Here is a 16,853-nt window from a genome sequence, read left to right as displayed (position 1 = left end):
TTTTTCTTTAGATATATTTTACTTGAGTAAATTTGAGCATTTTTATTACTTTTCCTTATGTCAATGGGATACGTCTTTTGTTATGTATCTAATTAAGGTAAAGGTATCTAGATCTTGAGCTGTGTATTTTTTGTAGCAAATCACGAAGAAGTTGTAATTGTTTAACTTTTTGATTTTTACTTTTGTTTTGTGTAGTACTTTGCAACTTTTGTGGTTTATTTCAGTTTGCATTATATCAGTGTATGTATAGTGCATTTTACTTTTTATATTTTTTGTATACTTATGTATTGTGTTGCGGTATATTTTTTGTACTGTATTGCGTTAATTTTATTGCATTTAGGTACCGTTTTTGAGTTATGAAATGCTTTTTAACTGTTTTTAGAGGTAGCAACTATCACTATTATTATTGCGTTGTCTTCTAAATTTTCGGGTACATGCTTCTTCGTCGTTCAACGATATTGTTCTGTCCGGTTTTATGACCAATCTTTTCTGACCTCGTAGAATAGTATTGTTGTAATGATTTCTGTGCAGTATATTTTTGGATTTTTATGTGGTTATGTATTTTTGATGATATCCTATTTGGTTGATATCGTATGTTTTTCAGTACCAGAATGTTTTGAGTGGTTTTAGAGAGTTTCTAGTCATGGCGTGGTGTTAGTCTGGAGAATGAAAGAGTCCTGCAGCTTTCCGTCATGATATTGTTTTAGGTTTGCGATTTAAGTCTTAAATGAAAGAAGTTAAGCTGTCCATTCCAGGAATTGTTTTTTTACAATTAGCTATTAGTCGCGAGTGAAAGACCTCGGCGCATGCTGTTGTGAAATATGTTTGAGAAATTATGTTTTACCATTCCAATATCAGCATTCTAAAATCTATTCGGTACAAAACTACTTCCAGTCCAGAAAATATTCCTTTTTTTAGTGTAGAGTCTTCGTTTACCGTTGCGTAATCTTAATATTTTTCGACTAGCCTACGATAAGGTGGTTGACATTTCAAAATTCTTGTCCCACCCCCAATAACATCTGTCAGGGCTAGAGGTATTTAAGTGTGTCTTTTGACCCTAATTTCAGATAAAGAGGCGTAATGTTTTTATTAGCTTTTATTTAGCATATGTTGCAACCGCAAAAACTTGTAGATACACTTATTTTGATAGTAGATATTTTTAAAGGGCTATGACCCTATTTTAGGTATTAATGAGATGTAAAAAGTAGCATCTTATTGCTTGTTTATATTTCACAAGTAGTTTGACTCGTGAATATAAATTTTCGATGTTTAGTTAGCAGATAATGCAAATATTTTTTGTTTGGAGTAAAAGAATTCGAGTAATTATTGTTAGTTCTGTCGATAGTTTGGGTGAATTAGGATAATGTCTTGGCAATTTTGTGTCGGCTAATAAAGGGTGAAAATTTTTTGTTAAATACAGGCACGTACTAGGCCCAGATGTATTTACAGAATCAATTTTATTCTTGCGGCTTTCATAAAATAGTATTTCGATAAAATGGCGTATCTATTTAGGACCTAAGTCCCTATTAAATTGTGACACTTCCCTACCTGTGAGCTACCTGTGATTTAACCTAACGATTTAAGTACCTTTATAATGATATATTATCATATATATTATAATAATAAGGCGTCTAGTATGCGTAATTACTTCCGGTCCTAATTAAAGGTAGATTTCGACAATAATTATCTTAACTTTCCTTTGTTCATTTTCTTCTATATATCTTTGTTGAGAACTCCTTGGCAACTTTTACTAACTCCTCTATTCCTTTTGTTTGAGTTCGAATTTATTCGTTACGTGAGATAGTAATTGTGCTTTGGTAATTTTATGTTACTCGTGTTTATTTGCTTTTGTATTCTGTTTGCTGTTTGAATTTGTTTAGGCTCTTCCGGTTCATGTTATCGGGATAGCAGTAAATATTTTTTTGAGTCAGTGTTCTGTGAACATTATACTTATTTTAAGAACGTTTGATTGCGAAATGCTTTGTCCTAGACCGGCAAAGTGAAATCAAATAAGCAAACCATTAGCAATAACTAGTGCGTCTGTTATTATTAAAGTCCCGAATGAAAGATTTCGTGGCAATTTTTGAGTGTAGCTCATAAAGTCCTGGATGAGAGACTCCAAGGCACCTATGCGTTTAGTCGAGTTTGTTAGAACTCGAGTTTGTTTGTTGTTAGTGGAAGCACTATGACAAATATTTTTGTATTGAGTTTGCTTGTGCTAATTTTGCGTTTGGTTTTGAGTTAATTCCAATGGAGTTGATTTTATTTTAGTTGAGTAGATATTATTAAAGTTATTTATAATAATATCTTATAATGTATTCAGACATATCTTGTCCTGATTACATTCCTTGTTTTTCTGGGAGTTTCTTGATTGAAAATTTTCCGCCGTGGTTAACCCCACAAGATGTTTACGGAACTTTTGGCCAACTTGTTTTCTTTCCCTGTCATAAAATTTCGAGACTTTTTTGCTTTGATCTTGCAGTCAAAATCTTAGCATTGCTTGACGCTTACCTAGTTACCGGTTGAGGGGACAACCATAACGAAGTTTGCCTACGTTACCTTGTTGGCTACTCGCCTTTGTTGAGCTGGAGCAACTTTGATTTTCGCGTCCAAAACTTCAACATTGGTATGTTCCACCTTCTTAGTTTGGCTAGAACCATTTGTGTAGATATCTGCCGTTGGTTGTTGCACTTGCGAGTCAACGAACCATACCTTGAGTCGACTTTCGAGTTGAATGTTTAGTTTTATGCTAAGGATTAAAGCAACACTGTAGGTGTTTGCTGACTTAGTCGTTTAGAATTAGAGTAGTCCTTGTATATATAGTTCCTAGTTTTTGTGTTTTATTTGAGTTTAGTCTATCATAGAGATAACCCTTTTTAGTTTGGTGTTTGAGTTTTATTGCTTATTAGCTTTTTCCGATTTGGTCACTTGTGTTCAAGCACCTCAAGTACCAAAACCTAGTTTAGTGTGTCTAGATCATTACCGACTATGTCAGGCTACTGCTTGATGGTCAGAATATGGTGTTTACTGCAGACTCCGATTGTAAACAGTGGTATTGCACCACGGTTTAAATCGTGGGGGGAAGCTGTATAACGTTTACGTTTTCCCAGTGTAGATTTTGGTCTAGTCCCTTTCATTTCACGCTTTTATCTTAACTGATTAGATCCTAGAGTCCCTATCGGCGTTGTTTTTCTTAGAAACACATATGTGCTATCGATAGAGTCGAACATTAGACTTTAATAGCTTTCTGGTGAATGATATGGGCCTTGCATCCCATAACTCGTCTTAAGTATTAGGTTCGCTAAGCCCTTTTACGAGTGGTAAGGAAATCTGTTCTTGAATATCTTTCACAGTTTCCCATAATTTTGATTGGTTAAAACCCCACCACAAACAAAGGACGCCAAAGGTTCATAAAAACCACAAATTCTCAAAATTCTGCATCATTTGTGAGTTGAGTTAATATAGTCATTATGTGAGATCAAGTTTGTTCGTGTATTGTGGGCCCCGCCGATTAGGCAGGTAAGAGTATTAATGATTGTTTATTGGTATGTACAATAATTGTACAATTTCGTTTTCTATTTTTTTAAAGGGTCCACCTTTCACCTTCCACCTTCCACCTATGCATTATGTTGTCCAGCTGCTATTTTATGAACACTGTTAAATACTATTATTCTTTCGACTGTGTCGTAAAGTTGAATTTCTTCATGGCCATCTTCCACACCTTGAGAGCTTGCCGGCTTACAAAGGGCCATCCTACCCTCTAACAGATGTTTTAAGTAAGTCACTCATCTTTTACTTATTGAAGAAATTAGTAGAGACGCCTTTGTTATGTCCAGGGCAAGGACAATTTTGTGTGCTTTCGTGAAATAAGTTCAATGACCTAAAGTTTTCGCCCAGTTTGTGATAGTGACATTCTGAAAAGTAGGTCATACTTTTAGTATGAAGTTGATGATTATCTTTTTATTTTTAAATGGGTGATCATTTAAACTATAAACATTTACATTATGTAGATATTTTTCTGAGTATTATTAGAGTGTTATTAAGTATTGTTAGATAGGTATAAATATAAACAAAGAGCTCTTTCTTTTTTTGTTGTAAGTGAACGGTAAAATTTCTAGTTTTTATTTAGAGTATGGATTTTTTATTTTTTCGAGTAACTACAGTTCATTTTTTTTTGAGTTAATAATTAATAGTTATATTCGTTCACTTACATTCCATTTTTTTAGTATTACTGTGTTGGTGAATACACCAATTTATATGCAGTGATTGTTATTATGTCGCCAACTTTTGTCTTATAGATTAACGGTTTAGGTATTTTTTGGTTTCTTAATTTTGTTGTTGGCGATCTTATACTGCGTATACACTGTACGTATTGTGTAAATATTGAGATTTCGTAGAGTATTTTAATAAATGTTACATTGAAACTTACGATGTCGTATTTTATTTAATTTTTTTACAGCTCAAGATTAGTACATTGATGTCTTGTCGTAGCATTCTTGCTAATTTGTTATTGTTGCGTTATGTTTCGTTAATTATTGTTCCTTTGAGTATTTTTTGGTCAAAATACCTGGCGCCCTATATTTTTGTTTGAGTATTAAGTATTTCCGTTTCCTTAGAGTCCAAGTGTCAAACCATCAGTTAATGTTATCTACTTACCTTTTTTCTATCTTCGTTTCCTTAGCTCTATTCGCATACCATTATTTATTAATTTAACATCTTTCATTGTAACCGAAGCCCAACCCAAAGAACCGCGCCCACATCTCTTCCGACTGAGCAACGTGGTCTTTGTTTCGTCAATGTAAACGATTGGACCTTTCCATCTTCGGTCATTCCTTATTCCATCCAAGGATAATATCGTCCTGATCCTTCTGGTTCAGCCTTCATGACCTCGTGTCCATCTGATCGTTATAGCACTTAACACCCTAGTTCAAAAATGCCAACAAAACCCAGCACTACCGATAAACACAGACATCTCTGAACTACACCAAAGACAGTTAAGACTGAAATCCAGACATCCACCTACTGGAACTGCTACAAGATTGTTCACTACGGAAGAGCACTGATGGGCCAATGGAATCCAGACATCAGAAATTCCAATCTGAGCCCAGAGCACGCCAAATAGAATTCTATTTTGCTGACGTCACAAAATAGAATTTCATAATGGGAGAATCGACGGTTGCTAGGCAACGTGACGTCACTAAAATAGAATTCTATTTGGCGTGCTCCCACACCTGATAGAAAACCCCACAATTAAACCAGACGGTTTTTCTTTTTCTCGTCATGAATGGTGCAACCTAAATAGAATACGAGTTGGTCATGAAATTTGTAACCAATCGCTGAATCAATGGGGTATAAATGCCAGTCCGGAATGTGACAAATGCAGTTCTGCTGAACAAACAATTAACCACATCGTCTTCGAGTGTCCAGTCACTAAGTTCTTTGGCAGTCTTCAAGAAATCTACCAACTCACGCCCAAGGCAAGAAATTGGCTTCGAGGATGTAACCTTCGACTTTAATTTAATAATTTTAACAAAGTAAGTTATCAATCGAAGTAGCACAGAAAACGACAATAAATATCGTCTCCATACCACCAGATTGACAACAGGTGGAAAACTTTCTTTGGTTACACCTCCTGAGATTTTCAAAATTTATAAATCATACAGGATGCCGAGGAAATTAAGATGAGAGAATTTTAAATAATTCACAACTCATCTGCTCAGTGTGGTAAAAGCTCAAACAAGGAAGATTCCTTAATACTCAAACAAAAGAGTAAATGAATTAAAAATGTATAAACATTCTCAATTTCTTTGCAACACGAAAATGCAGCAGCTGCATAATACTATGGTCTATACTAAGAGTCTATACCGGTTTCGGGGGTTGTTTCCCCCTCATCAGTAGTCCCATATCCTCCTCTCTCGGATTCTTCCACGTACCACACTTTAGGCCTTTCCGAATTGCAAAGAAAGAAATGTCACGGATGAACTAGGGCCATCTACCGAAAAACAAAGTAAGTTATCAATCGAAGTAGCACAGAAAACGACAATATCGTCTCCATACCACCAGACTGACAACAGGTGGAATACTTTCTTTGGTTACACATTTCTTTCTTTGCAATTCGGAAAGGCCCAAAGTGTGGTACGGGGAAGAATCTGAGAGAGGAGGATATGGGACTACTGATGAGAGGGAAACAACCTCCGAAACCGGTATAGACTCTTCCTGCACTCTCAGATTTGACCATAGTATTATGCAGCTGCTGCATTTTCGTGTTGCAAAGAAATTGAGCATGTTTTTACATTTTTAATTCATTTACTCTTTTGTTTGAGTATTAAGGAATCTTTCTTGTTGGAGCTTTTACCACTCTGAGCAGATGAGTTGTGAATTATTTAAAATTCTCTCATCTTAATTTCCTCGGCATCCTGTATGATTTATAAATTTTGAAAATCTCAGGAGGTGTAACCAAAGTAAGTATTCCACCTGTTGTCAATCTGGTGGTATGGAGACGATATTTATTGTCGTTTTCTGTGCTACTTCGATTGATAACTTACTTTGTTTTTCGGTAGATGACCCTAGTCCATCCGTGACATTTCTTTCTTTGCAATTCGGAAAGGCCCAAAGTGTGGTACGTGGAAGAATCTAAGAGAGGAGAATATGGGACTACTGATGAGGGGGAAATAACCCCCGAAACCGGTATAGACTCTTCCTGCACTCTCAGATTTGACCATAGTATTATGCAGCTGCTGCATTTTCGTGTTGCAAAGAAATTGAGAATGTTTATACATTTTTAATAATTTTAGTTTTATATGTTTGTATTTTCTTATTTATCTATTATTGTTATTGTCATTATACATAATCTTATGTACACCTTGGCACCAAAGTAAATGCAAAATAGGAACAGTTACAGAAATTAAGGCGAGAATAGAACGAGCTAGAGCAGCATTAGTTAAATTTTAACAATATGAAAAAGCTCCTCATAAGCAAGGATTTGTCTCTTTCACTAAAACTGCGTCTAGTTAAATGCTACATTTTTTCCGATCATAATCTATTGTGTTGAGGTCTGGACGCTGACAGAGACGCTCATGAAAAAACTCGTGGTTTGGGGTCATATCGGTAGAAACCATGATACTACGACAACCAGAGATAAAGCCACTTCGAGAACAACTTTTAACCGGTGACGTCAGCGCCCGACAAACTTGTACGGAGACTTATGGGAAAGCATAGAGTTTTATACGGTTTTATACATTCTCGTATTATTAAATAACTGAAATTCTCGTTCGTCTGTTCTGTTACACTGTTTAATTTATACTTCGATGAATTATTGTAATCATACAAGTATGTAAAATAATACAATATATTATGTAGGTATTGTACTAAAAAACGTAATAGTTTTTTCACTGTAAAAATTTAAGAGGTTTCTTGACATGCAGAAAACTTTAAATAAATCGCGTCAAATAAAAGATGGTTTAACAAATAATAAAAAAACTAAAGTTTCAAAAAAGTATTAAAATTATAAAAACAAAATTAAGTAGATAGATTTAGATGGATTTAAAGAGGTGGCCGTTTAGCCTATTCCGCTGCTACTTTTTCAGATCTATTGTGGTCCTCTAATTCTAGATTACATTCTTTAGTCTGGCCCTTTTTAAAAGGTCCAATAAGCCCCCAATTCGCACCGCACATTCTTCTACATTTGCCCAAGGACATAGTAGCTTTCTGTGTGGTTTTCAGGATGTGAGTATTCCATTTAAGCATATGATCAGTATAAACCCCAAAGTATTTTGTTTTTTTGGCAAATGAAATCTCTGTTCCTCCCAGCGCACCACCGGTAGTTTTAAGCCTTCTAGTGCTACACTAAAAAGTGAAATTTAAAATTATTTACCACTAATAACTTGCATCCACGTTCACTCATTACGAAATCTGTTACAAGTATTTCAGCCATTTTAACAAAATTTATTTCGACTTTCTCATGTAACTCGTCCAAGAGACAATACATAAATGATGAATAACTTTTACACCACCTTCAAAGAGGGTAATTTATACAAGTACATACCTGGAATACCGGTATTAGATTATCAACATCGTTAAGAATTTTTTAAAAAATGAGAGTTACAAATTCACCGGTAGTTGATGGGTTATCGAAAAATTAACTCAGGGCCAGAGTTACCAGTTGGCCTATAATTAAAATGGGGGATTAAAATAGTTACGAATTCACCGGGACCCGCAATATTAACTCTGGTTAAAGCAACCATCAAAGTAAGAGTAGGTGGAGGCTGTCCACAAGGAGGAGTTCTGTCACCTCTACTTTGAGCAACCTTGGTAGATGATCTCAAAAATCTCTCCACATAATACTTTTTTGTCTAGGATACACTGACGAAATATCAATCGTAATCAGGGGCAGGTTTGCCCAGCTGGTGTCTGGGAGAATGCAAGAAGCCCCAACTATAGTTGACAACCGGTGTAAATAAGAGAGACTGATAGTCAATGTTCAGAAAACAAATCGCCAACTGCACCAAAAGGACAGCACTAGAAGGCTTAAAACTACCGGTGCTGCGCTGGGAGGAACAGAGATTTCATTTGCCAAAAAAACAAAATAACTTGGGGTTTATACTGATCATATGATTAAATGGAATACTCACATCCTGAAAACCACACAGAAAGCTACTATGTCCTTGGGCAAATGTAGAAGAATGTGCGGTGAGAATTGGGGGCTTATTGGACCTTTTAGAAAGGGCCAGACTAAAGAATGTAATCTAGAATTAAAGGACCACAATAGATCTGAAAAAGTAGCAGCGGAATAGGCTAAACGGCCACCTCTTTAAATCCATCTAAATCTATCTACTTAATTTTGTTTTTATAATTTTAATACTTTTTTGAAACTTTAGTTTTTTTTATGATTTGTTAAACCATCTTTTATTTGACACGATTTATTTAAAGTTTTCTGCATGTCAAGAAACCTCTTAAATTTTTACAGTGAAAAAACTATTACGTTTTTTAGTACAATACCTACGTAATATATTGTATTATTTTACATACTTGTATGATTACAATAATTCATCAAAGTATAAATTAAACAGTGTAACAGAACAGACGAACGACAATTTCAGTTATTTAATAACACGAGAATGTATAAAACCGTATAAAACTCTATGCTTTCCCATAAGTCTCCGTACAAGTTTGTCGGGCGCTGACGTCACCGGTTAAAAGTTGTTCTCGAAGTGGCTTTATCTCTGGTTGTCGTAGTATCATGGGTAGAAACATTCAGTGCCGTAAGCAAGATCAGAATTGCCATTTTAATAGCCAACGTTCGCAATTGACAGGGCACTTAAAGAACAAGTAAGCAGTTTATGGATGGTAATAAATTACTCAATCTTCTATTCAATGATTCAAATAGGATTCGAAAATAAACTAATAAGAAAAGAAAAAATACTTACTGGTAACACTGTGTCTCCTACTCAGGGGACTGGAATTGCTACTCTGTCCGGACATTGAGAGTGACATCAACGATGCGACACTATCTGAACTAGGATTAGTCCGGTGCTGGTCTTCTGAACTCCCGGTTAATGTGGAGACAGGGCTAGTATTTGTTGATAACATCGTCGAAGCCTCGTAACTAGCCAACGATGAGCAGGATTCATGGTTTATTTCCTGCTGCTTCTTCGATCGTTTGGCAGAATCACCGAGAAGGAGACCAAGACGCATATAGAGATCGTTTTCGGAGGTTTTCTTGATGGCGGGTTTAGGTTGAACGCTTTCATCGTCTAAAAGATACAAAATTTGTTAGCAAAAGAAATTTTTATTTTTTTTTGCAAAATCAATCGTATTAGTAATTGAATTGCACAAAAGAAACATTGCAGTGCAAATTGATACATTAGTTGTAGTTTGTAAGCATCATTAAAATATTTACTAGCGGTGAAAGTAGTTAGTCAAAAAGAGATGCCAATAATTATTTAGTGCTTTCATATTCAACTTGTTTTTTTTATTTTGGCTATATATTTATCCAAATTAACCTTTTTTTATTCTTTATATAGATATGTACGTAGCAATATAGTTATGTGCATAGAGGTATTGAACTAATTGTCTCTAGAATAATAATGTATAATCATCTTTAAGAAGGAACAGCATTTTGGTCCAGCAACGTTAAGAAGGAACAGCAACGTTAATGAAAATTGGGACCATTCCCTAGAAATAAAATGTAGAATAGAGAACCACATCTGCATTTCAAAAAATGGCTCAGCTATTATAAAATCAAGTTACTGTGATGTTATATCTTTCCTATACTGTTGTACGGAGTTGAGTCGTGGACTCTCACAGACGCCACCTGTAAGAAAATTGAGGATTTCGAAATGTGGCTTTATCTACGCATCCTAAAGATATCTTATACAGAATCTACGCATCCTAAAGATATCTTATACGTTACTAATCAGGGTGTTTTGTTGAGAATGCAAAAAGAAAAAGAGCTGTTGACCACAACAAAAACAGCAAAATCGAATACCTCTTTCACATTCCTAGGACAAACGCAGGAAATTTTTGAAGGATCATTCTAAAGATATTTAGTTACCTTCATTTCAATCTCAAAGTAAAAACCGGATGATGATGAGGAGTCATTTTCTTCGTAGTGCTGTAGAAATGGTCATTGGTCGAAACAGAGTATGTATTTGCTGTAGATACTCCTCCTCAAGTATCTCACAGCATTCTTGGATCTACTCCAGTAACCGGAAGTTGTCATATTTGTCGAAACGAAAGGAAAAACAGCGTAAAACGAGAAATACTTGTGTAGTATGTTTTCGGTCTGTGTGTGACGAACATTCTTTGTCTAAAACGATATGTATGTGTTGCGAAAATCTACACTAACATTCATTTTTGTATTTTGATTTAAATAAGCTATCATTTAAATACAAAATGTATTGTTTTTTAAATCATTTATTTAAAAAAAAGTACAAGGTACAAATGTACCTATGCCGTCGTTTATGGGGGTAGGAACTATTTAAGCCTCCTTATGGGAATTGAATAAAGATTTTTTTGTTATATTCGGCTCACATAATCTACTGGATAAATGTAGAGATGTCACAAAAGTTCAAGTCTCTACATCTTTGAAAAAAAAAGTTATCACAATTTGAAAACTCAAAAGTTACAATTGTATCTATGCCGCCCGACGAAGGTTAAGATGTGGTGTTGGATAAAAATGCTGCGCTTGCCTTGGACTGTTCATCGGACAAAAGTTTCCATTCTTAACCAACTTGGCATAAAAAAAGACTGTCCACAATATGTCTGCAACGAATTCTACAGTTCTTTGGTCACGTGGTTCGCAGATATGACGATAATTTAGAGAGATTAATTGTTTCTGGAAACGTTCCGGGGAGAAAACCAAGAAGAAGGTCACCAGCCAGTAGTGATGTTGATTATAGTTACTTTCGAGTATTCGTTACAAATCGTTAGTTTTGTATAAAGTAATCATCTACAGTATTCGTTACTTTGATTACTTTTGTATTTGAGTACCGGTAATCATATCGAGAATCGTATTTCTCAGTAGGTAGGTATTTTGTATAGGTATTCCGATATAACAACGACCTTCACCGATCTGTTTAAGGGATAAAAATGATTTGATTACTATGATTAATTTTGTTACTTTTGTATTTGAGTACCGGTAATCATATCGAGAATCATATTTCTCAGTAGGTAGGTATTTTGTATAGGTATAGATATAGATCTAAATAAAAATATAGGGTTCTCGCATTCGATCTTTGTTAATGACATACATTATAATATGTGTGAGGCTCTGAGGCTCACACCCTTAAAACACTTCATACCGATAAAGATATTCGATAACACTCGTAAAATACCGGTCCCGTCCGTTACTCGCTGGGATACGATGGGTAGAAAGTAATCAAGTGTACGGGTTGTAGATACAATAGTCTGTACACGCTCTAATATGATTGGTACGAAGTAATCAGAGTAATCAGAGTAATCAAAGTAACGATTTGCCTCTCTGTATAGTAATCGTTACTTTTGGTATTCGTAAGTAACGAGTATTTTGTAACGAATAATAGATACTTTTTCAACATCTCTATTAACCAGATAGTTCGATCAAAATCAGAATTCAGCGGGCCACTCATTCTACCAAACCCTAAGTACCCTTTCAGACTAAGGCACTGGTGTCTTACACCGGTGTCCGCCACCGGTTCTCAATGGCAGCAAAGAATGAGCCACTAAAATCAGCCAGACAATCAAAGTGGCGCGTCTGTAGTCGTTCATTTAAAACAATGCTTTGATGCACGGTGGCGGGCACCGGTGTCAGACACCAGTGTCTTAGTTTGAAAGGGTACTTAGAGCAGCAGAACATAGGGATCAATGGAGAAAATTTGTTAGGAGTATTAGAGAAAATATTAAATACGATAAATAAATAAATATATGATAAACCACGCTCCTCAGTAATGGGGAAACGACAAGAGCAAGAGACAGAGAGAGATTGTTTAATTTATGTCTCTTTCTATTAATTACCGAGCAGCTGAAGTAGCTTTGGGAATCCTACATGAAACAGGTTGCACGTGTTACTCCATATGTTTCGACGCCTCCATCCACCTGATGCTAAGATTTTTCTGTGTATTATGATGTTTGTATAGACAAGGCGAAAACGGCGGGTTCGTTAGAAAAAATATTCCCATAAGATTTTTTTTCCATAATCACATTCGTGAGAAATCCCAGAATAAGGTTCAAGAAGTCGCCCACGTGAAAAGTGGTCCAATTTTTTTAAAATTTTTTTTTAATCAAATTGTCAAAATCAATATTTTTGGCCCGTACAAATTTTTGTTAGGTTTTTTGGACCATTCTGGACAAAAAAGGTTTTTGTAATTTTTCCCTAAAGTTGATCGTTTTCGAGTTATAAACAATTTAAAATTGAAAAAAACGAAAAATGGCGATTTTCAATGCTTAACAAATTGGTTAAAAGTTATTAGGTTTGTTCTAGCATCAGTTTCAAACGGTTTGAAACCATCAGCGAATAGTGGACCAGCGCGAGTAGAGGGGATAGCACTGGTGACTGTATTATGTTTCTCTCACTGACCAACTGTTTGCTGACGGTTTCTGACTAGTTTGACTGTTTTCTAGAACAAACCTATTATTATGAAAGTCAGAAAGTGACTAAATCAAAGTTTAAAGCCACCCCCCCTACAAGATCCTGAAGAAATTTTTGTCATAATTTTATTACTAAGCTGTTATTTTTAAGTAATAGTAATGAGCGCCACCACGTATTAGGCGGCCGTCTACGGTGAGTGCGAGAGAGATGCCATTCCGGCAGTCCAATGGGGCATCTTACTCGCACTCACATTTACAGCCGCGTCAATACGCTCTTACGGCTTATTGTTAATAATTAAAAATAACAGCCTAGTAATAAATTAATGACACAAATTTCTTCAGGATCATGTAGGGGGGCTTTAAAATTTGATTTAGTCACTTTCTGACTTTCATAATAATAATTTTTAACCGAGTTATTAGTCTTAAAAATGGCCATTTTTGAGTTTTTCAAATTTTAAATTGCTCATAACTCGAAAAATCACTAACAGAGAAAAATTACAAGACACCTTTTTTGTCCAGAATGGTCTTATAAAACCTAAAAAAATTTGTCCAGACAGAAAATAATAATTTTTGCGATTTGAAATTTGAATTTTGCAAATAAAAAAAATTGCTAAAAAAAATTTGGACCACTATTCTCGTGGGCTACTTCTTGAAGCATATTCTGGGGTGTATTACAAATGTGATTATGCAAAAAAATCTCATGGGAATATTTTTTACAACGAACCCGCCGTTTTCGCCTTGTCTAGTAATAAAAATTACATAAACTTACGTGCATAACCAAATGGAAATGGAATGGAAACAAAAGTTTCCATTCTTAACCAACTTGGCATAAAAAAAGACTGTCCACAATATGTCTGCAACGAATTCTACAGGTCTTTGGTCACGTGGTTCGCAGATATGACGATAATTTAGAGAGATTAATTGTTTCTGGAAACGTTCCGGGGAGAAAACCAAGAAGAAGGTCACCAGCCAGTAGTGATGTTGATTATAGTTACTTTCGAGTATTCGTTACAAATCGTTAGTTTTGTATAAAGTAATCATCTACAGTATTCGTTACTTTGATTACTTTTGTATTTGAGTACCGGTAATCATATCGAGAATCGTATTTCTCAGTAGGTAGGTATTTTGTATAGGTATTCCGATATAACAACGACCTTCACCGATCTGTTTAAGGGATAAAAATGATTTGATTACTATGATTAATTTTGTTACTTTTGTATTTGAGTACCGGTAATCATATCGAGAATCATATTTCTCAGTAGGTAGGTATTTTGTATAGGTATAGATATAGATCTAGATAAAAATATAGGGTTCTCGCATTCGATCTTTGTTAATGACATACATTATAATATGTGTGAGGCTCTGAGGCTCACACCCTTAAAACACTTCATACCGATAAAGATATTCGATAACACTCGTAAAATACCGGTCCCGTCCGTTACTCGCTGGGATACGATTGGTAGAAAGTAATCAAGTGTACGGGTTGTAGATACAACAGTCTGTACACGCTCTAATATGATTGGTACGAAGTAATCAGAGTAATCAGAGTAATCAAAGTAACGATTTGCCTCTCTGTATAGTAATCGTTACTTTTGGTATTCGTAAGTAACGAGTATTTTGTAACGAATAATAGATACTTTTTCAACATCTCTATTAACCAGATAGTTCGATCAAAATCAGAATTCAGCGGGCCACTCATTCTACCAAACCCTAAGTACCCTTTCAGACTAAGGCACTGGTGTCTGACACCGGTGTCCGCCACCGGTTCTCAATGGCAGCAAAGAATGAGCCACTAAAATCAGCCAGACAATCAAAGTGGCGCGTCTGTAGTCGTTCATTTAAAACAATGCTTTGATGCACGGTGGCGGGCACCGGTGTCAGACACCAGTGTCTTAGTTTGAAAGGGTACTTAGAGCAGCAGAACATAGGGATCAATGGAGAAAATTTGTTAGGAGTATTAGCGAAAATATTAAATACGATAAATAAATAAATATATGATAAACCACGCTCCTCAGTAATGGGGAAACGACAAGAGCAAGAGACAGAGAGAGATTGTTTAATTTATGTCTCTTTCTATTAATTACCGAGCAGCTGAAGTAGCTTTGGGAATCCTACATGAAACAGGTTGCACGTGTTACTCCATATGTTTCGACGCCTCCATCCACCTGATGCTAAGATTTTTCTGTGTATTATGATGTTTGTATAGACAAGGCGAAAACGGCGGGTTCGTTAGAAAAAATATTCCCATAAGATTTTTTTCCATAATCACATTCGTGAGAAATCCCAGAATAAGGTTCAAGAAGTCGCCCACGTGAAAAGTGGTCCAATTTTTTTAACAATTTTTTTCAATCAAATTGTCAAAATCAATATTTTTGGCCCGTACAAATTTTTGTTAGGTTTTTTGGACCATTCTGGACAAAAAAGGTTTTTGTAATTTTTCCCTAAAGTTGATCGTTTTCGAGTTATAAACAATTTAAAATTGAAAAAAACGAAAAATGGCGATTTTCAATGCTTAACAAATTGGTTAAAAGTTATTAGGTTTGTTCTAGCATCAGTTTCAAACGGTTTGAAACCATCAGCGAATAGTGGACCAGCGTGAGTAGAGGGGATAGCACTGGTGACTGTATTATGTTTCTCTCACTGACCAACTGTTTGCTGACGGTTTCTGACTAGTTTGACTGTTTTCTAGAACAAACCTATTATTATGAAAGTCAGAAAGTGACTAAATCAAAGTTTAAAGCCACCCCCCCTACAAGATCCTGAAGAAATTTTTGTCATAATTTTATTACTAAGCTGTTATTTTTAAGTAATAGTAATGAGCGCCACCACGTATTAGGCGGCCGTCTACGGTGAGTGCGAGAGAGATGCCATTCCGGCAGTCCAATGGGGCATCTTACTCGCACTCACATTTACAGCCGCGTCAATACGCTCTTACGGCTTATTGTTAATAATTAAAAATAACAGCCTAGTAATAAATTAATGACACAAATTTCTTCAGGATCATGTAGGGGGGCTTTAAAATTTGATTTAGTCACTTTCTGACTTTCATAATAATAATTTTTAACCGAGTTATTAGTCTTAAAAATGGCCATTTTTGAGTTTTTCAAATTTTAAATTGCTCGTAACTCGAAAAATCACTAACAGAGAAAAATTACAAGAGACCTTTTTTTGTCCAGAATGGTCTTAAAAAACCTAAAAAAATTTGTCCAGACAGAAAATAATAATTTTTGCGATTTGAAATTTGAATTTTGCAAATAAAAAAAATTGCTAAAAAAAATTTGGACCACTATTCTCGTGGGCTACTTCTTGAAGCATATTCTGGGGTGTATTACAAATGTGATTATGCAAAAAAATCTCATGGGAATATTTTTTCCAACGAACCCGCCGTTTTCGCCTTGTCTAGTAATAAAAATTACATAAACTTACGTGCATAGAAATCGGCCCACTTAAAAATTTGGTCATTTTTGATGTCTCATATTTAATAAACCTGTTGGCCGATTTAATTCATGTTTTGAACATGTTATAGCCTAATTCTTTAATAATACCACTGTAATAATATTGTTGCTAAACAGGTAAATTTTCTTTGTATACAGGGTGTACAATCAAACTGTGTTTTTTTCTCGAAGTTCGCATTACCCTGTGGAATATTCTAGCATTTATAAAATACTGAAATTAAAACCCAACTATAGCCTCAGGTTTTCTTAACATTCTGTTTTCTGATGCATTCGTTTATGTTGGATAATAAAAAAGTTAGGTACTTTAACAACTAGACATGTTCTTCATCAATA

At 35.2% G+C, this 16,853-nt stretch overlaps 1 protein-coding gene across 7 annotated transcripts in view; it reads right to left on the bottom strand.

The window, feature by feature from the left end:
- The window catches only part of LOC114330581 (protein TANC2), a 632,990-nt gene that overhangs the window by 38,424 nt on the left and 577,713 nt on the right, over window positions 1–16,853 (bottom strand). For all 7 annotated transcript variants that reach the window (XM_050645525.1, XM_028279976.2, XM_050645528.1 and 4 more), the window contains one exon: window positions 9,426–9,752. In XM_050645525.1, coding sequence (XP_050501482.1) covers window positions 9,426–9,752 — 327 coding nt within the window. The remainder of the gene's footprint in view (window positions 1–9,425; window positions 9,753–16,853) is intronic.

The sequence above is a fragment of the Diabrotica virgifera genome, chromosome 3 (genome assembly GCF_917563875.1).
Source record: "Diabrotica virgifera virgifera chromosome 3, PGI_DIABVI_V3a".
NCBI classification, from domain to species: Eukaryota; Metazoa; Arthropoda; class Insecta; order Coleoptera; family Chrysomelidae; genus Diabrotica; species Diabrotica virgifera.
The sequence above is the reverse complement of the archived record's forward strand: the minus strand, read 5'-3'. Positions and strand labels throughout refer to the sequence as shown.